This window comes from Musa acuminata, chromosome BXJ2-10, assembly GCF_036884655.1.
Source record: "Musa acuminata AAA Group cultivar baxijiao chromosome BXJ2-10, Cavendish_Baxijiao_AAA, whole genome shotgun sequence".
In the NCBI taxonomy this organism is placed as follows: domain Eukaryota; kingdom Viridiplantae; phylum Streptophyta; class Magnoliopsida; order Zingiberales; family Musaceae; genus Musa; species Musa acuminata.
The window spans coordinates 31,758,539-31,779,260 of NC_088347.1; the positions used below are offsets into that span (position 1 = coordinate 31,758,539).

General features: G+C 43.5%; 4 protein-coding genes across 7 annotated transcripts; 3 read left to right on the forward strand and 1 right to left on the reverse strand.

Moving 5' to 3' along the window:
- Window positions 1–1,813: 1,813 nt before the first annotated feature.
- Window positions 1,814–9,626, reverse strand: LOC135625187 (sodium/calcium exchanger NCL1-like). Of its 2 annotated transcripts, XM_065129604.1 has the most exons (7): window positions 9,150–9,626; window positions 5,427–5,615; window positions 3,965–4,146; window positions 2,951–3,096; window positions 2,605–2,869; window positions 2,231–2,533; window positions 1,814–2,155 (listed from the first exon to the last, which is right to left on the reverse strand). In XM_065129604.1, the coding sequence occupies exons 1-7, from the start codon at window positions 9,583–9,585 to the stop codon at window positions 1,907–1,909; spliced, it is 1,770 nt and encodes a 589-aa protein (XP_064985676.1). In that variant the 5' UTR covers window positions 9,586–9,626; the 3' UTR covers window positions 1,814–1,906. The 2 variants fall into 2 exon arrangements, with proteins under 2 accessions (XP_064985676.1, XP_064985675.1); XM_065129603.1 differs by having other exon boundaries at window positions 2,605–3,096.
- Window positions 9,627–10,267: 641 nt separating this feature from the next.
- Window positions 10,268–11,749, forward strand: LOC135625190 (PLASMODESMATA CALLOSE-BINDING PROTEIN 5-like). The gene is made up of 3 exons (XM_065129608.1): window positions 10,268–10,869; window positions 10,975–11,002; window positions 11,272–11,749. The coding sequence occupies exons 1-3, from the start codon at window positions 10,530–10,532 to the stop codon at window positions 11,435–11,437; spliced, it is 534 nt and encodes a 177-aa protein (XP_064985680.1). The 5' UTR covers window positions 10,268–10,529; the 3' UTR covers window positions 11,438–11,749.
- Window positions 11,750–12,043: 294 nt separating this feature from the next.
- LOC135625188 (uncharacterized) lies at window positions 12,044–15,832 on the forward strand. 3 transcript variants are annotated; one of them, XR_010491928.1, is made up of 8 exons: window positions 12,044–12,498; window positions 12,576–12,817; window positions 13,841–13,937; window positions 14,134–14,317; window positions 14,434–14,515; window positions 14,595–14,640; window positions 14,811–14,867; window positions 15,752–15,832. XR_010491928.1 is itself a non-coding variant. In XM_065129605.1 (7 exons), the coding sequence occupies exons 1-7, from the start codon at window positions 12,070–12,072 to the stop codon at window positions 14,780–14,782; spliced, it is 1,143 nt and encodes a 380-aa protein (XP_064985677.1). In that variant the 5' UTR covers window positions 12,044–12,069; the 3' UTR covers window positions 14,783–15,168. The 3 variants fall into 3 exon arrangements, 2 of the variants coding, with proteins under 2 accessions (XP_064985677.1, XP_064985678.1); XM_065129605.1 differs by lacking the exon at window positions 15,752–15,832 and having other exon boundaries at window positions 14,720–15,168; XM_065129606.1 differs by lacking the exon at window positions 15,752–15,832 and having other exon boundaries at window positions 14,811–15,168.
- Window positions 15,789–18,795, forward strand: LOC135625189 (GDSL esterase/lipase At1g28600-like). Its single transcript, XM_065129607.1, has 5 exons — window positions 15,789–16,141; window positions 16,232–16,447; window positions 16,526–16,674; window positions 16,766–17,042; window positions 18,329–18,795. The coding sequence occupies exons 1-5, from the start codon at window positions 15,937–15,939 to the stop codon at window positions 18,559–18,561; spliced, it is 1,080 nt and encodes a 359-aa protein (XP_064985679.1). The 5' UTR covers window positions 15,789–15,936; the 3' UTR covers window positions 18,562–18,795.
- The last annotated feature ends 1,927 nt before the right edge of the window (window positions 18,796–20,722 follow it).

Consider the following 20,722-nt stretch of genomic DNA (forward strand, 5'->3'; position numbering starts at 1 on the left):
CTGCCGGGGCCCTTGAGAGTGGGAGAATGACACGCCGCTAGCTCCGGATGGCCAACCAGATCGACGGAGCGAGTTCCCTCCCGCCGCCTACCTCGGTAAGAAAAAAATCCTTCCTAACTGATCTTTAGGCTTCTTAATCTTTTTTTTTTTTTTTTTTCCGTTTCTTGAATTTTTCGTGGCGGTTCAGTGAGACTCGGAATTATGGTTTGATGATTATTAATCTACTTCTCTTCCTAGATAAGTAGTTCTTGAAAATTTCCCAATTCTAGGGTTGCCAGGGAGAAATGTAATTGGAGTTTAGAGATTATCGGTCCTGCCTCCTTTGTTCTGTTTTCCATGACCTGAACTAGTATTCCTGTGTTCTTCTGATAAATGCATCTAGGAAAGTGAATCGGGAATGATGCAACTGGAATGATATACGATTCATATGACCTTCTGTAGGACGACATCAAGTTCGATTATCAAGAACGTACTAGGATCTCTGTGCAATGAAGTTTTTTGAATCAAGAAATGATAAAAGTTCATGATCTATTTAGAATGTATACAAGAATAAGAAATCCAAGATCATTGGTTTATATTTGACATCGTATCTTGTTCATAATATATTCTGTGAACAGGTTACTTTCATGCTTCTGACAAGGCACGCGCCACAGTTTAAAAGGCTCGAGCAGGTTATTTAGTTTCACCTTATAAATTGTTCAGCATATCTTTTACTCGTGTTCATGCTTTAGGTGACTCTATAATCATTGCATGGTATAGTTTTGTTCTGAGGAACATGTAGAACACATGTATCCGTTCTTTTTTCCGAAACGAGTGATGCTGCTTGGTGAGCTGTAATAGGATGCCTTGGTGTCACGGACAAACTTCGAAATAGGATGTTTGATGTAATGCTTATATATGTCCGTGTCTTTTGGTATGTTCATGCTTTGTACAACATGTAGAGGGATAGCGGAAGGCTTAATAGTCCCATTTTAGTTGGGTCGGTGGCCGCTTTAGGCTTGTAAATAAAGATTGTATCACGTGGACACTTATGAAAGATTTTCGATATATAGTGGACCATTTTGACATTGTGTAACTATTCAGAGCTTGTACGATCTGTTAGTAATTTGTAATTTGCTGTGTTGAGCTGTTAAGCCATCCAATAGTAATCTCTTTAAATGTGACAGATTATGTTACTAGTTGAACTAGTATCTGATTTTACTCTCTTTTTTTTTTTCGGTAAGATCTAAAAAGACTTAAAAATATTAAAAGAACTTTTTTTTAGAGATTTATTATATTAAATTATCAAGTTTTCTATTGCTGACTACTTATATTAATTAGCCACCAGGATTTTATGGTCTGTATATATCAAGTTTTCTCTATTGCTTACTAATTGTATACACGATAGTAATGTTATTTTCTAGTGATATTTTTGTTGATGAAATTAAATTATTTTAAAACCAAACTATTCAACAGTGTGGTTTGATTTTGAGAGTAAAACTCATCCAGAGGTGACGCAAAGGAGATTTGGGGGGAGCGATGCAGAAGGCGGCGATGGTTGGAGAGCTAGAGAGGAGGAAGGAGGAGATGGAGGGAGGGGACAAGGAGGCAAAGGAGCTAGAGAGAGATAGAGGGGAAGGGATGATGAAGGGGGAAAGGAAGGGGTGGGAGAGGGAGATGGAGAAGGTGACGGATGGAAAGGTTGAGAAGAAGGTAAGAGAGGGAGAGGGAGGAGGTGTGCGAGAAGGCAGAGAGGGAGATGAGGGGGAGGAGAAAGGATACATCATTTACTGGTGCCGCCGCACAGGACAATAATTTAGTAACAAGAAAAAAATAAAAATAAAACACTCGGTAATATCTGCCAGATTTTAACCAAATACAAACACCGGTATATGCCAGGCCTTACTTAGGTAATAAATATGAAAATCTATGACCACCCAAAGACGAAGTCCAGCACATAAACGAGAACCAGCGAGAGCGGATACAACAAGAAGGCAACAAAGCACGTCCACAGGGGGAATGTGGTACGTAGGCTGGTGAAGATGCCCATCACAATGCAAACAACGAGAATGACCAGCACCTCAGCCGAGAAGTCCCACGTCAAGTGTCTCACGTAGACGAGGGACAGAAACACGGCCAGACACAGAACGTTGTTCATCGTCGCCCCACCATATATCTGCAGCATTTGAGAACACGCATCAGTAGATTTAGTTGATAAAAGTTCTAGTAGAATACAGCTTGGAGGACAAACCTCGGAAAATGTGAGTGAGGCAGTTCTTTGCTTCTTTCGGCTGGCAAAAATAATTGCTGAGACAGCCTCGCTAGAGTTGGTCGCCAATGGCATGGCAATGAAAGATATGAAAAAGGAAGGTATCTTCGTAGCACTTGAGAAATTATCAACAGCATCTACAAGAGGATCTGCGAAAACAGCTGCAATAAAAGTTCCAAGAACCAAAAGCAGAATTGCTTTAAAGCATATCCATGCTGGACTTCCAGTACCATCCGCAGCTTCCTCACTCTGATCATGAAGCATATTGTGTTCATTCCTTGCTTTCTGCATGATATAAAAGACTTTTGTAACTTAATGCCTCCACCAAGTAGCGCATTGTCAAAAAATGAACTTACCATGTGGAAATGATGCAACTTCTGTGAGTAAGAACCAGAAAATGCGACAGACCGGTATGCCTCATCAATCCATTTCGAGATACCCTCAATAAACTCTTCTTCTTGAATATTGTCATCGCGTGATGTATCAAACTCATTCATCACTTTATCTACAGCGCCGTCCTTATCCAAATCTATTTCACCCATCTTAAGTCCTATGATAAGTGCTCTCAACTCAGAACGTGATATTGATTGATTTTTATCCAGATCTACCTTATGGAACAGCCTGCATAAAAACATATTGAAATGATAGCTCAAAGATGTAGAGATCTTGGAAACGTGACAAATGCTAGATAAAAGAACTAACTTTTTGATGACATGTAAATTCGGCTTTCCATAGTCATCCATCAGATGTCCAAGGGATTGCGTATGAACATGTTTTAGAATTCCTGACATCACAAGCCTATGCTTAGCAAACTCCAGTCTTCTCCTCTGAATCCATGGCTGCAAGACCTGGTCCATTGGGATGGATGCATAGAGTAGTAAACAATATCAATCAGCCAAGTTTCATAATTAGTATGCAAATGTATGCTTAATCATCATTTTGCAATCAAAATGAAGCCTGCTTGGTGTTATCAAAATTATCACTATGGAGCAACTAAGACCATTAAATCATAAAACCATATACCATGTAATTATTATGGTGTTATCGTGTGGTTATTAAACCTGATTGGTGTTGCTGACGCCACAAGACAATCATATTTAAATAAGACTGATCTCTAGTGGAATCAGACAGCATTAGTCTCTACCGGTTTGATCAGTAATTCAGTCACTCATAGCTGGTTTGGTTTGCTAATGGCTTCAAGGGAAAAACAAACACAACGAAAAAAATGTCATTCTTCAAAACAGCATGAGCAAATGTCCTGGCTTCAAAATCTCTACAAAGTTGTTTTAATATGTAACTTATAGCATTCTAATTTCTGTATTCTACAATATCAACTCACAAGCGTGAAAATAAATCCATATGATGAAAAAAACAGGAAAAAAAATTACATGATAAAACTAGACAAAAGAGACAATAAAAGGGATTTGAGTTAAAATTTCTAAAATAATTAATGGTTAAGAAAAGTACATTAATGTCATTTGACTATTTTATGACGGGTTTTTAAATTATTTTATCTGATTTTTTTTTCCTTTCTTACATATTTTAGAAATATTTTGAATTATTTTTGGATGATAACCGATAGAATGGTCTACCCGACCCAGTTTGATACTCAACCCCATTAATTATAAGGCCTTGGCTAATAACATAAGACTGATACTAAGATATAAAAAAACTAATTAGATTTGAATTAACATGTCATCAACCATAACAAATTACCTGATACAAGCAGTAAGACAGCAAAAGTGCAATTGCAACAATGAGTGCAACCAAGACTGCTAAACGTTGTCCAGAAGGAAACTTGAAAACTCTTGGTAGTTGAACAATAATAAATGGAACAACAGATATAGCCATGATCCTTGCAGCATAGCTCGTTTGAACATCAGTAGAAATACCAGATGCTTCAAAGATCAAAAAAAAAATTACATAATCACAGTTCAACCAGATAAATAAAACAATAATCTCGTACTAGTTTGAGGAACTAGAATATGCAAGATTATTACATACATTTCCTTTGACAAATGTGTAAGAACAATCTATATAGTTACTATATCACCACTAAAGGATTATATCCAGCAATGACCACTAAATAATTCGAAACAGATTAAACAGTCTAATCTTAAATTCTCTGCTTTGTCCATATTCAGCAGATGTAATTAACTGGATCTATAACTAGCAAAAGTCGATGACATTATCATCATGCACAATCTAGTATTACTTCATCCAAGTAATTAACATGCGATTAAAATTCAAAATCTACCATAAAAAGAGAAACTCGATTTTTGATTGATCAAGATGATTTCTTTTCTTTTTCAACCTTTCCAAATTGAGGTCATAATTGTGATTATGACTTTCATTGAGAATTTTCTGCCTGTTCTAGCACCAGGATCAAAACCACCATACACCATGTGATCAAGCTGATTTCTTGCAATTGCAAAACCTCAATCCAGTCATTCTAGGAATCTTACAGCAATGACGTCCATGACAAACTCCATCCTGGACTGCATCCTAAAACCTCTTGTTACAGAACAATTTTTTAGATGATATACTCCAACAGACAACCACACAGCTCTTCAAGTAAGCACTAGTTCGCACACAGCTTTCTAAGTTTTTTAGTAGCTCTCCCATATAGAATATAAAAGGAGAGAACAATACAAGGTTGGGCTAAAACGAACATGGAAGCTAAATTGAAATTTGCAGGTTGCTTGTTTAAGCTCTAAAAGAGGCAATAGATCTATCATTCTCCAAATTCTAATCAGCTCTTGACTTCATCATAGTCTCACTAACTAAAACCATGCTGATTAATAAACCCAAAGTATTGGCCCAATGTAGCTGGCCAATAAAAATGGGGCTAAGGCCATGGAATATTTTCTAGAATAGCATATTCTGAGCAGAAAAATAAGCAGAATGAAGTGTGTGTGTGTGTGTGTGTGTGTGTAGCATATGTTAGAACTAAAGGTAGGAATTTTTCACAGAGCAAAATGAAGAGAATTTTGCACAAAAACTAACAAGCAACTCTGCAGAAAACTCTGAAAGGGGCATATCAAATAGACTGGAACCAAAGCAAATATATGCTTATAGCAGATCTTATAATTATTTCACAGAGAAAAATAGAAAAGAAACTTCTGCAATCTGTACAAACACTTGAATAATTCTGCAAAAAGTTCAAGAAGGTGCATACCAAACAGACTGAAACCTCTGGTATCTTGTAAATCTACCGAAGTAGAACTATCAGAAAGATCGCATTTCCCAACAACAACACAAGAACCCCAGAGTAAGGTTAAAAGCATCACAGTTGATCCAGCAAGCAAACCCATTCCAATCAAGACTTGACTTTGAGCGGTTTCTTTGCTCCCAGATAGACCAGATACTGCAAAATTTGTTACGTAAAGGATCAGCAAAAGTTCATCAACTGCAAGTCTTTCGAGATTCTATTAAATGGCTTAAATTTTGAGAAGTTTCTTTGCTCCCAGATAGACCAAGTACTGCAAATTTCATTGCGTAAAGTATGTATCAGCAAAAACACATCAACTATAATTCATTCAAGAGTCTATTGAACAAAGTACTATTCTCTAAATTACCTAGATTTGATACAGGACATAGATTTGGCTTAGTTATAAATTACCATCTCATGAAACACATTTTGTACTTAAGAAAAAGCATGAGTTCTTGTCCAAAACTTAGCTTTGATGGTCCATATCCAGCTCGTAACACAAGGTATTATCACAATTCACCAGACGAAAGAGAGACATTCAAATGCACTGTTACAGTAGCAAAATTCATCCATCTTAATATCAACCAAACAACCAGTTTGTACCTGTCACGTTCCAGGGTGATGGGTCATCTGTGATGGGATAACTGATTCGTGAAGTTATTGAGCCTGAACCACCGGCTCAGAATGGTAGGCACAAGTTTCTAATGTGAGACTAAATTAGGAAGCATAAGCTTCCAATGTGGGACTAAATTAGGGTCCTATATTCCCCTCTGCTTAAGGGCTTGATGTCCTTGTCAAGACTTAGCGTAGCCAAAAACTAAACTCTAGCATGGTGTATGTAAGACCTAGTAGTGGTTCCATAATGTAATCTGCCCTCTGACCCCATCAACGGATAGTTCATTCCTACTTGGGCCTCTTTCCATGCTCCAATACTATATTTGCTTTGATACCAACTCCCACAACCACTGACCTAAAATACTTAAATTAGGTTAACACTATCAGTCTCTTATAAGTCAATCTAAATCTTAGCACACTTCTACTAAATTGGGGTGTTATAGTAACCTTGCTAGAAAGTAGAAATATACATGCATGTAACTTCCCCTTAATATGTATCACTTATGCATGCTAACACGATCATTATTAGCACATCCAATCATCATTGTTTATTGTATCTCAAACATTAATACATGGATTACCTAGACATTAGTAAAGCCACCAAAGCGCTCATATCACTCTGGCACCCATTAGAGGAAAATATTGGTGCTAGAAGTTTTAGAGAATTATACTGCATTTCCATTGGAGGACCAACATAAGTTCAATCGAACGTTGGTAAACAGATTTGATGATGTATCATAAGTTAAACTAAAACTAGATAAGTAGATCTATGTCACATGATCCACATACGTGATCTTGTAGGGCCACAATTATAAGCACCTCTCTTGAAGGGGCATGGCACCAATCATAAATGAAGCCTTCAATAATACAAAATCTTTTGAGCAATAGATGATTCTTATGAAGCAGTTTGTCAAGGTTCAAAAATGACAAACCAATCATTACAAGAAGAAACACTAAACCAATCAATTAATTCATTTGCCAATGTGGCCTTTGATGTATCAGCAGCAAAGTCTAACACTTAGATCGCTCCTTAAAATTAGGTGAGTCAAAGACGTGCAAATTCCAACAGTCCTATCACAGTTCTGATGTGTTAGTTTCAAACTTAAGAATTTTGGCCAAAGTATGCATAATGTTTAAAAAAGATGAGACAGAGATGAAAATGTCAAAAGACTACATGAAATATTGCACGTAGCTCAGAAGAAACTGAAGCTTTAGACCTCAGAATAATAGTAACAATGACGATATATTTTAGAAAAGGAAAAATATGAATTGAAGCACTTCAAATATTGCATTAACAACAACACATGTTTCATTGGCATGAAACATTTTGGAACAACAAAAAGTTCTGCTAAGAAGATATGTGAACATTGACATGTTTTTCACTTTTATTCGACTTTGGAGACACAAGCAATGTACAAACTCAGGATAAGGAACCAATGTGTTAATTCTTGATATTAGTCTATACATATTGATTTTTACCGATCCAACCAAGTATCAGCATCAAAACAAATAGGTCGATACTAATACAATATGAGTGACTTTTATTTTTTGTTGTTAAATTCGGTGATACTAGGTGGTACAAGTTGATATACTGCCAGTGTGCTGGTTGGATAGTTCGCCGAAACCAATATTAAAACCAAAGATTTAAATCCATGGGTAGAACCACAAATTGATTGCATTAAGTCCCTTATTTCTACAGCCAGATGATGGAGATGTTCACTCAAAAACAAAGCTCCACAGGACTCGATCTTAAGGCAGTTCAAGCACTAGAATGAGCAAGGAGCAAATTAACCAAGCAAAAGCAAGAAATAAAATTTAAAGCAATTCAATTCTTTTCACAGTGATTTCAGCAAAAGACAACTAAAAACTTAGATAGAACCTATGACTATAAGAATTCATGAAGTTCCAGATCTTTCCAAGATTTTCAGATGAAACTTGAGCCAAGATTTTAAGCTTTTCTATGTTCTGAACACAACATGGTAAACTTGGCTACATTGGCACTCACGTTACACAGTGTACATAAAACAGTGGAGTTGTTCTTTCCATCGCTGACTCTATAAGCAATCTTCACATGTCATCTACGATAAGCATCAACCTGAGTCTATGCTTGGCACCATCATATATGGCTAAAATAATTATGGTCCATCATGCGAACAACATAATCGATCACATAATTGATGACAGTTTTTATTCTCCATATACAGATCTTGATGTTCAACACATCACCATGAAAACGATTGACAAGATATTTGACCAATAAACAGGTGTGGTGTGCCTAAACTAGCTGGCTTTTGGGTTCCTTCTCGCCAGATCAAATTATCGAACCAAACATTTAACACGAGAATATATCTACAACTAAAACCCATATCAAACGTCAAGTTTCTTTGACGTGAAACACGGTTACAGAATATTATATGCAAATTAGATGATCACCCTTCAGATACTTGTGCCAATACCTCGATAACAACGCACCACTAAATAATTTGGGGAACAATATAATTTCGTAAGGGTCTTTCGCTATAGAGGAAAGGTAGCTTGCTCTGGTAGCCCTAACTCTCTCACCAATCCGACACCTATTTTGTAGCCAACAGTGTTGGAGGATTTTTTTCCACTTTTCTTTTTGACAGTTCCATTTCTTTCTGTCGGCGTAAGGGATGTGTTCGCCTCCATCACCCCTTGACATTCTCGCGGAAAGAAGGAGAAGGTCCGGCCATATCTGGGTGGATTCTTGATCGTCCCTGCGGGATATGGTGGTAGTACGACTCACGATTCTGCTAGCATATTTCTGATTCCTCCTAAGCTACTTTTTGTTTGATTAGTTTCTTGGTGGCAATCTCGCACACAACATAAAGGATTCGAACACTAAATTATAAATGTTTTGTCATCACGATAACAACGACCAAGAGAAATCAAGAAATAGAAAAAGGAACCCGCCCACCGCAAGATCGAATCCAACGAATTCAGACCACTGATATCAAGCTAAGCGAGAAGCAGATCTGTTTAATCTTGACGAGAACCCGAGCTGTGGCAGAGAGATCGGCGACCAAAATCAATAAAGAGAAAAGAAAGACCTACCAAGAATAAGCATGGCGTCGGGGAGAGCCCCAAGAATCGGGAGGAAGAGACCGCCCACGATCCCAGGGCCCAAGATCTGAAGCAGCAGCTCGCTCCCGGACGAGAGGTACGTCGCCGCCTTAAACATCAAGAACCCGTACACCAACACGAGGAACAAGTTTCCGACGACCGTGGTGGTGCAAGGAAGGAACCCGTACGTGGGCTCACACGACTCCGTGGCGCTCCCCCGAGGGAGGACAAGAAAAGGGCCATACTCGTAAGCCGCGTCGGTGCGGCCAGAGAATCCGTCGGAGATGGGCAGATCGAACGCTTCTTCCTCTGCCAGCGGCGATATCGGGCGGCCATCGGCGCATCGGCCGGCGATGAGGAGGAGAAGGGAGGGGAAGATGAAGGCGATGAGGAGAGGGAGAGGAAAGGTAACAGGCTTTCGCGCCATCTGGCCCTCGAGAACGAACAAAAGAAGGTGCACACGTTGGATGCAATAAAGAGACGGCTATTAGTAAACGAGAATATCTTTTGCGAATAAGTCCATGACGTGTCAATAATTGGTTTCCATGTATCAATCAATTGGTTCGAACCGATGACCCAATCCCAATGTGTTTGAGCTCAAGCCGAACATATTTCAAATTTGAAGCGTTTACATATCAAACCACTTTATTCTGACACTGTAAAGTGCGATGTGATCGAGATGTTTGCTATATCTTTTCGTAGTGTCACTGCAAATTATGCCGGTGGGAGATGACTGCAGAGGCACATCGTTTTCTGTCACCCGTGCATGACGGGGTTGATACATACGTCGATGGGACACAGATGAGATGCATCATCGTGATACGTAGAGCGACCTTTGTCTCCTTTGGCGACCCACGAGGGAAGAGTTCGTAGTTGCCATGGGCCGAGCCGACGTGCATCCAGTTAAGCCCAAGCAAATGATCCATGGGCACTTGATCAGCCGCAGACACGTGGAATCATAAGAGAACTGGTGGCGCCTCCCCCACCACCAGTAGCCGCAGTCCTTCGCCCACGCCGCTCCACGCTGGTCTGTCAGTGTGTAGTCTTCCACTCTCTCTTCTCTTTCCCCTCTGGTTTTCGGGGTTCTATGTCGCCACCCCAGCAACGGCCAATTCCCCAGCCTCCTCGCTGTTGCTCCAACGGTCACATAACATCCGCTTCGAGATATCCTTCTCTCTCGTACGCATACATATACGTACAGATATATTTCTTTACTTCCAACAAAGGAAACCGCCTGCTTTATTTAACGCTCTCGGCTCTCGGAGCCCCCTTTCCTCTTTCAAAAGCAGCTCAGACCATCGACTTTTTAGCGGATAGCAGCTGTGACAGTCACTAATAACGCTTCTCTTCGTTCCTCTTCGCCCGCATTTAATGGCAAATGCGTCCTTCTTTCTTCTTATTCTCCTTATTTGGTCTCCACGGGGCGATGGTCTGAGGGAGCAGGCGAAGGACGCGGTGGCCACCGGTGGGGAGCTGTGGTGCGTGGCGAAGAACAACGCGGAGGACTCGGCGTTGCAGTCGGCGCTGGACTGGGCTTGCGGGCCCGGCGGGGCCGACTGCCGCCCCATCCAGCAGGGCGGCGCCTGCTACCAGCCCGAGGACATCCAGTCCCACGCCTCCTTCGCCTTCAACGACTACTTCCTCCGCAACGGCCTCGCCGCCTCCGCCTGCGATTTCTCCGGCACCGCCGCCCTCACCTCCCTCAACCCCAGTACGTATGCCGTTAAAAGGAACATGTTTCCATTTCGTCCATCTTCTTTAGACTATTGACCTTAACGTGCGGTCTGTCCTTGTTCTTTCTTGATCTCGACAACAGGTCAGGGTAGCTGCGTCTTTCCTTCAAGGTTGGTACTCTTGTCTGCTAATATCCGCAACATTTTTCTCTGAGAAAGAGGGGAAAAGGAAAGCTGCGATCTTGGTTTTGGGCAATCCTGTTCGAAGACACTGTTTCTGTTTACCTCTTTAGAATCGAAGCATCATTGTTGTTTCTGATCTTGAAACTTTCGGTGAAAACGATGGTTCCCAACCCCACTTTAATGAAGAAATCGGCTCGGCTGGACGCGATGCACTTTTAGTGCCGGAGATAAAAGGCTTCTTCTTTCCATTTTTGCAGCTCATCATCAAGAAATGGGAGCTTCAGTGGATCGGCGACATCCAGCTTAGGTCCAGCAGCGGCCGACATGAGCGGAGTTTCTCCTCTGCGGCTGAGAACATGGAGTCTGGCGTCGACAGTAGTGAGCCTGGCTTTAGCTACTGCCGGTGGCATGGTCCTCTGGTAGTGCAACCTGTGCGAGATTAAATGGAGTCGGGCGACGTGTTGCTGGCGGAACGGTTGCGCAGACGGGGGCAGTGATTTGTATGTCAATGACGCTGTTGAGTGTATAGACTATTTCCAAGCCAATTCATGCGCTCTGCTTTCCTTCCTGATTCGCTTAGCTGTAACGATAGAGAATGTGATGGAGTATGTCGTTTACTTGAGGTATCGATTTGACGATGGCACTGAAGGCTGCCCATGAGATCAATCATGACATCAATTTGATGAAGGTGTACCATGATATGCCTTTTAATATACGTTCTCTAATATTATCAGATGATCACGGATCTATAGTGTTCTACAACCCATCCTTGTCACGTCTGCACACAAGTATCAAGAAATGCATGTGCGAGATCTAGAAGCATGGCCTACATCCATGTCCAACATGAATTCCCAAGGGCTTAGACCTGAATCTGATCCCGCAATTGATGTCACAGCAAGTCCACTTGCTTTATGAAATTATATATGAAGCGAAAAATAAACGAGATTTCATGAACAGGACTCTATTCAATGGGTGCCACAATAGTACTCTTCACACACACACACACACATATATATATATATATATTCCCATCGAGGACCGGCACGGACGCCAAAATGCTGCTTGCAGTACGGAGCGTTCAACCGCTGCTCCGTTCTTGCCCCTTCTCCACAGCCCTAATGCCCTTCGTCCGCCCTTGCCACGATCACAGAGTCGCCTTCAGCAGCGCGACCGTCCTATCTGCCAGCGGCCAGCCGCACCCGTGGACCGGCCTCCAGTCTTGGCGCGAGGCCCCGGCCAACGAGGACCGCGTCTGGGGACCCCACGGCCCGTCGCCTCCCCCGACCCCTCCTCTCGAACCGGATCTCACCACCATGACCGCCGCCTCGCTCGCCGAGTGCGCCGTCTTGGTCCTCTCCTCCTCCGACCCCCTCGCAAAGTCCACCCTCTCCCACCTGGCCTACACACGGTGGTGCCGCCGCGAGATCCTCGTCGGCACAGCCTCGACCCCCAATCGTCCAGCCCGACCCGATAGGCCCCTCCTGGTATGCGCAGTCCTAGTATGCGCTACTTATTTTGGATGCGGTATTTCGTCGAACGGATTTCGTGCTCGGATTTGTAGGTACCACCGAAAGAGGTGCCCTCGCACAAAAGTTCGGGATTGCCTCTCAATGCTTATATGCTCCATAATTTGGCTCACGTGGAGCTGAACGCCATAGACCTGGCATGGGACACTGTGGTTCGCTTCTCACATTTGAGGGACGAGCTCGGTGACGAGTTCTTCGCGGACTTCGCTCGCGTGGCCGACGACGAGAGCCGACATTTTGCTTGGTGCTCTCAGAGGCTCAATGAGCTCGGCTTCAGGTATCGACTAACTCATCAACTATCTTGATCATGATACATTTTGCGAGTGGTACATGTTCGGTTGATCCTAGCGAGGACAACATAATCACACACAGGATCTGGATTTTCCTTTTGCAGTTCCTGATGATTTTCTTTTCCACTGCTTTATCACCTGTATGATTTTATTGTATTCTGATATAATCTGAATTCATGAACAAAATATCATTCCTTTTTAGTTTAACTTCATTGTAAAGGATAAAGATTAGGTAGGATGGAGAGTTTAATAGTGCGTTTGAATTCATTCTCTAAACACTATGACCATCTTATTCTTAGTAAATCATCTTACTCGTCTGCAGATGATATATAGATGAGATGAGTTCAACCATAGCATACATGTGAATTTTGGAAATATGTGCTTAACTGCATACTCTACTGCCTGTTGAACGATATTACTTTTTGTGTGCTTTTTGTACCATACAACTAAGTTTTTAATACACTTGAGAAGCAAAAGAACTTGAGGGAACTGACCTCATGAAGCTTTTCATTACTTGTTTTAGAATCATGATGATGTAGATTGCCGTAAAAAATGTATTTAAAGTAGAAGTGGATTGTTACGTATCAAATAAATGTCGAAAGAGTCAAAGATAGCTATTTGAAAACCTAGTCGATGTACAATAATGATGTATCTGAAAACATAGTGCTTCTGTTGTTAATTAACTACGACAAGAAGCAAATTCACTATGCACACAACTTATTGGAAAACCAGTGAACTATGGCACTAAATTTTGGCAGGAAAACCTGCCTTCTGATTCTTTCAGCCTGTGATTTCTTTTCCTTTGATCCATCCTGCAATTTGCTCTTATATCCTGTTGTTTGGTTCATCCTATAACTTCTTTAGTCTTTTGATATGTTATAAATTGGTAAGATTCAGGAGGGCACCCCACCAAACAATCTTTCTTCATGGACAGCCGATATTTTGATGCTTTAATTTTGTAGTTGCCAAATTAATAAGATTTGCGTGCTACTTACTATCAATATCAACAGATATGGGGACATGCCTGCCCACAATTTTTTGTGGAGGGAGTGTGAGAAATCCTCCGAAGATGTTGCTGCTCGCTTGGCAGTAATTCCACTAGTTCAGGTGTTTCCAGGTTTCTGATGTTGGGTATATATCTTTCACTTTGTAGGAGTGTCCAAATTTTGGGTGTGGCAGGCTTTCCCTTTTGCTTTTTATTTAGTCTTCATGAGAACTTGGTTTGATCCATGTTCCTCTAATGACTTGAGAGGCAAATTCATTATTTCATTTAACGAATGATCCGGAGTAAAATACATTTCAGGAAGCTAGAGGTCTAGATGCTGGACCAAGGCTTGCCCAGAAGTTGGTCGGTTTCGGAGATCACAGGACATCACACATAGTGGCTAAGATTGCCGAGGAAGAACTGGCACATGTTGCGGTTGGATTGTACTGGTTTCTCCAAGTTTGCAAAAAAATGGGCCGTATCCCTCGTGCTATTTTTAAGGGTAACTAAAAGCTTCTTTGTCAACTGGCATGACACTAGTGTCTATAATGAACCTACTTTAAAATTATTATTTTTATTTCTAAGTTGTTTTCTGCTGACTTATTTGGCACCCTAAAGACTTGTTGGAGGAGTACGGTGTGGAGTTGAAAGGTCCATTCAATTATGCAGCTCGTGATGAAGCTGGCATTCCTCGTGATTGGTTGGATATATCTATCTTTCTTATGTAGAATTTGAAGTTTACTTTGTGAGTTGTATTATCGAAACCAATCCTGTTCCAGGTATGATGGTGAATCTGAACAGGAGGCAAAGAGTGAACTTTCAGAGGCAAGACAATTCGACAGAACCTCTTGTACTTGTATGCTTCAATTATGTGCATAAATAACAATGTCGCTCTTGTTTGCAGGTGCATGATAGGCTGGCTTGCATCGTAGCTATGGAGAGAGAGAATTCAGAATCGAACAGCTAATCTCTTTGCCATTAATTGTCTTGTGCAGTGATGAATTAGGGTACAACCAGTCAAGTTGCTGCCCTCCTGATTGATTGGGTGACAGGTTATTATTCCTTCAGCAACTACTGGCCCGTATTTAGTTTTGCTTTGACCTCGTGATAGGTTGTTTTCTTTTACCCTGAATGACTTGGTTTTTGAGTTCTTCTGACATTGCAAGCACCACAGCATTCAAGCACAAGATAACTGATTGTTGTATTCATGGTAGAAATGTTTACGAAGCAGAGAAAAAAAGGGAAACACTTTTCTTCTTCTGTCTTGTAGATTTTAAAAAGTGCATGCATTTAGAAATATAAACAGCAAACAATTTCATTTTTGCAATAATCGGCATCTCTCCGCCATTTTTACCCTGCACCGCATATCCTCTTTAATGGTCTCTTTTGTCATTCATCGTCCTTGTTATGCAGTCTCTTCATTTTAATTTTTATGCACGAGAATAGAGAATCAAATCGAATGGTAGATCGCCTGAGCTTTCTCCGTCCAGCTGTATAGAAAAGGACCCCTCCATTATTTTTCTCCTTTCCATCTGCACAACTCCTCCGGTGACATGAACCTAACAGCAGGACTCAACAATTACTTCTTCGCTGCGAATTTGGGATTCCAACTCCACCTTGGGATCTCGCCAAACTCAAATTTGAGCTCGTCTTTCTAAATAAAGTCATGGTCATGTGCTGCCATGTCTCGATGGTGGTTAGGTACAGCCAACCAAAGCACTTAATGCAGTCAGCACTTATCCACCGAACACAGCCAAATATGCCGACTCTGCCTAGAACAAGTCAAGAAACCAAAACACATGCCCACTCGTGGGAAACTTTTCTTTTCTATGGCTTCTACTTTCTTCCAGAAATAAATTTAAAAGAAAAACGTGAAGATTAATGTGAGGTTTATATATATACATATATTTGTAATTGGGTGATCATGTGATACCAGGTCATAATGGTTCGGTAAAGACAGTCGCCGGCTATCGGACATGACGCCTCGAGGGGGAAGAAAATAGAAATCAAGCGAAGTAGGCAATAATATAAGACAGAGGAGGAGCTGTGTGAGCGAGAGAGAGAGAGAGAGCGAAAGACTTGTCAACGCATGCTTTCCCCTCCCTCCTCCTACGACTAGCGATGAAGCTCTCGATCGTCCTTCTCTTGTTCCTCATCTCCTCCTTCCACCTCTCCTTATCCCAGCGCTACAATGCCTTGTTCAACTTCGGCGACTCGCTCTCCGACACCGGCAACGTCGTCATCGCCGGTCTCCCCTACGGCATGACCTACTTTGGCCACCACACGGGCCGCTGCTCCGACGGCCGCCTCGTCATCGACTTTATCGGTACGCATCACTCCCTCCGCCCTTTCCGCAATTTGTGGGTACTCATTCGTCCGACGAGTGTCTTCTCAATCGACGATCTGGTTGTCGCAGCCGAGGGGATCGGGCTGCCGCATCTGCTGCCCAACACCGCCAAGAACGCCAGCTTCCACCAGGGCGCCAACTTCGCCTTCATCGCGGCCCCGGCTCTACCGTTTGACTTCTTCCACCAGCGAGGCCTCAGCAAGGGCCTCTGGGTGAACGCCTCCGTCCACGAACAGGTGGATCGATTCGAGAAGCTGCTTCCTTCCATCTGCGGCGCGCCGCAAGGTCGCAACCGACGCGATTGCCTCTTCCCCCCGATTCCATCGTCTTCAACATCCATAAAGTTGTTTCTCTTGGATGCAGAGTGCAAGGACTTCCTGAGCAAATCCCTTCTCGTCGTCGGCGAATTCGGCGGGAACGATTACAACACCGGGATCTTCGGCGGCCGGTCCATAATAGAAGTGAGCACCTTCGCGCCCCACGTCACCCAGGCCGTCGCCGAGGGCGTCGAAGTAAGTCCAGAAAGACATCTACCTCACCTTGAATTGCAACTGATCTAAAGATTCGTATGGTGAAATTGATGAGCGCCGTCGGTATGGACAGAGATTGATCGGCCTCGGTGCTGTGGATCTTATCGTGCCGTCGGTGCTGCCGGTCGGCTGCTTCCCGCTGTATCTGACGCTCTACAACTCCTCCAATCCGGAAGACTACGGCCCCAAGACCGGGTGCGCGAGGAAGTTCAACGCCCTGTCGTGGTACCACAACACTCTTCTCCGCCGGCAGATTCATAGGCTCCGGCAGAAATTCCCAGCCGTTTCCATCCGGTACGCCGACTACTACGCACAGGGCTTCGACTTCGCCATCAATCCTCTCAAATATGGTGAGTCTCCTGCTCTTCTCTTCCATCGTCATATATGATTATGTTCGTCTTCTGACCCAAGAAGTAATCATAGGATCATAATTTTGTGCTGATTGCAAGTGCTTCAGTAGATAGATCGTTTCTCTCGGTTTTGATCCAACCGGTCACTCTGTCTTGCTCCCCACCGCCCCTAAGATGTTCGATCATATGTCTAGCTGAAATAGGAAGTTTTAATTCGCTGGACAAGATGGTGGCTGTCTTGTGAATCATTTTCAATTGGAGGTCAATAATAGGTTAGGTCGGACTCCCCCTCCACCGTTGTGCTACATGACTTCACCGAGCCAGGTACCGTGTACGGCATACCGTGGTCCACATGGGGTTAAAGGATCCTCTACAATTATTGGACGCATCTATGTAATGATCGGACCACTCACATCAAGATGGAATTGTGGTTGTGTCGGTAGGACGGGTCCGATATGAGACGATTGGAGGTTCTCGATTAGAAGCTTAGTTGGAGAGGATCCGTAGTTGTGGTCATAAGCCCATAGGCGGCAGGCAGTTCATTGGACCGTCCCCATGTTGGCAGAACGTGCACGGAACCTGTGATTTGAACAGGCCCACAACGCTTGCTACCTCTTGTCTGCTCTGGCCGGCAAAATAGCCGACGCATCCATTTGCTGCTGACCACAAATAAGTTACTCGTTTTCATAGTAGGAGTGGCAGAGAAGGTGTTGTTGGATCAGTTGTCGCCCTCCCATTAAGATGGTTTACATCTACGTTATTGATTGCCACATCTCTCTTTTGTATTGCATGGCTGGAAAACACCTAGTGTCATACAATAATGGTCACATGGGAATGCGGCCACCTTTAATTAACCATCGCTGGAGGTGAATTAAATAAGGAATACGGGCACCGCAATTAGTGCGCCGGTATCGTTTGACGGAACATACATAATGTGCTGAAGATTCTTTGCGAGGGAACATGAATGGTCCACAACACAGTATGGTAACAGTGGCAATACCATTCATTAGAATGTGACTCATTACCAAGAAAAGCTACGTGGTGACAGGGGTGGCGCTCGACAATGGGAATCAGATTCGTAGCCACAAAAAGTAGTAGTTTCAAGACAAAAGATAAAGAGCCCCATTTTTCATCCTTTACTAATGTGTGTGATCTTAAATTTCATGTGTTATCTTTGCTTTTTAATTTTTTTTTTAATATTTTAATCGCATATAAAGTATAGGTTTCTAAATGTGCTAACCGGAGACGCGTTTGGGCCTTCTTCGTGTGGTGTGTGTGATCCGCAGGATTCAAAGATGGAGCCTTGAGAACTTGTTGCGGGGCCCCCGGAATGAGCAAATACAACTTCAACCTGCACGCCAAGTGCGACCAGAATGGGTCGACCGTGTGCCCAGATCCCGCGACTCACGTGAGTTGGGACGGAATCCACATGACGGAAGCCGCCCACAACATCATCGCCCGAGGTTGGCTGCACGGCCCCTACGTCGACCCACCCATTCTGAGATCCAGCAACAGTTAAGACACACCCATCCCCATCCAAGATTGAAGCAGAAGAAGCGGAGGAAGACAGACAGAGACACCCGTGCTTGAAATTTATTTTGTTCCCGTCGAGGTCTATGGAACACTCTGCTCCATTCTTTGGTTATCAAAGATTAGCGAGTTGTATGATGACCACAGATGTTTGTTTAGAAATCACAATTGATGAAGCAAAAAAAAAAAGAAGAAAAACCCAGTAATGTCGCCTTTTGCTTAATTCGATGTGGTCCATTGTTGTCGTGTTTTCGGCTTTGTCCGGCGGACGTGCGATCGATGGGGTGAAAGGTTCCTCTGAGCTTCTCGGTGTGAGAACATGGAATGGAGCCGCAGAATCATTTTTTCCTCATGTAAATCCGTCTCCTTCGTTACACAAGTCGATCGTCACAACAACAAACTCCTTCCTCCTCTGCATGCGACCAAGGAGATTCTTCTCATCGAGCGTTGCAGGGAGATGACACGGTCCTGACATCAATTCTTAAAAGGCCCAGTCCATGACGTGATCGAGGCCAAGCCCACAAATTCTAGTAATGGAGATTCACATGTTGGCCACGCTCTGGAAGTGAAGCGGAGGCACAAAAGGACGACAAGTATAGACAGGTGCAGACCGACCGTATTCTCTTTTCTCATTCCATGGTGATTGCTAATTGCACTACTCTGCACGGATGGAATGGAAAGCGCCACGGCAAATGCTTTTCGTTCGTGTTTCTCCATCACACTGACAGCAGCAATCGAACTACTTTGCATCACCAAACAAATCAACATATTCCGCAAGAAATAAAAAAAAAAAACAAGAGAGAATAAAAGACAAGAAAAACTCCATCACGATGGCTTGATAGGACAGGAAGTATCATCATCGCAGAAGCAACCATTTTGCTGGTGGTCTCCCCCCGCCCCCATCTCCTCCTGCCCTTTAATCGACAAGATCTTCCCTTTCCACGGCCCCCACCTCAGACGATCACACTCTTAGCGTGACTGCGGAAAGCCCAAATCGGCTCCCCACCGAGTGCGTCCGCTCGGTAAGCCACATGTACGTCCATAATTAGTGGCATCAGCTCCCTTCCTCTCGGAGTCATCATTATCCTCATGAACGGCATCTTCTTCATCCTTGTGCTCCAAGTAAAGCCCACCGCCGATTTGACTCCAGATCACGAGGACCTCTCTAGCTTTGCTTTGCCGGGGACCGAGCGGTGGTGCCAACCGCCCGCCGGAACCTTCTCCGTATTCCATGATGCCATCATCGACTTTAAACGGTACTTTACCTAATGGATTACGCATGCAGCAGCGAATCGAGAACTCTAGGGAAGGCAATGCGGAGAAACAGAGATATGGTTTGGTGCCCGCCGTGATCAACCGCAGCTGTTGCCGATGCTGCCTTGGACCCGAGATTACGTCGATCCGAAGATTCCTGCCCGTGAGAGAAGGGCCAGCTACCGGTGACCACAGATCCTCCCACTTCTGCCGCCATCTACAGGCGAAGTTACCACCGCTCGGTGGGACTCTTAAGACGCGCCACCATCGGCTGTTTGAAGACGTGCGTCAACGTTTGCACGACCTGTGAGATCAGAAGCCGATGGATGCTACGAGAGGGCACAACACACGATCATGACATAAATCCAACCCAGTTAATATTCGATACACATGCGATACGTTTACTCCCTCTCTCTCTCTCTTCCACGCGAGGCACGAACAAAAAGGTCAGGTCGGGCGGGGTCCACTAATTAACTGATGCGGTAACGTCTCCGCTTCCGACACGGCAGCGAAGAAGCGGATGCGGTCGACCGACTCCGTCTCTAATCGGTCGTCCACCGTAACCGTGGGGCCGGGGCCCTCACGCCGTGTTCCCTGACTCGGGCGAGCCAGCGGAGCTTCTGCATCACTTCCGCGTACCGGTCTGACTCGAAGCAACGTGCCACATCAAGGGTGATGACAGGCCATTTGAAATGGACTTGATTCCCAGGTGGAAGCAGGCAGAGAGACACCTTCTCCTCCTCCTCCTCCTCTTACAAAGCCTTACAAAGCCTGCCGTTGCAGTCATCTTTGGTCACTTCTTTTCCCTGCTTTCAAATTTATTCTGCTATCGTATTTGGTCGCCGGACCCCACACTCGATCCAAAAGCTCACACAACATACCATCCACACACGATA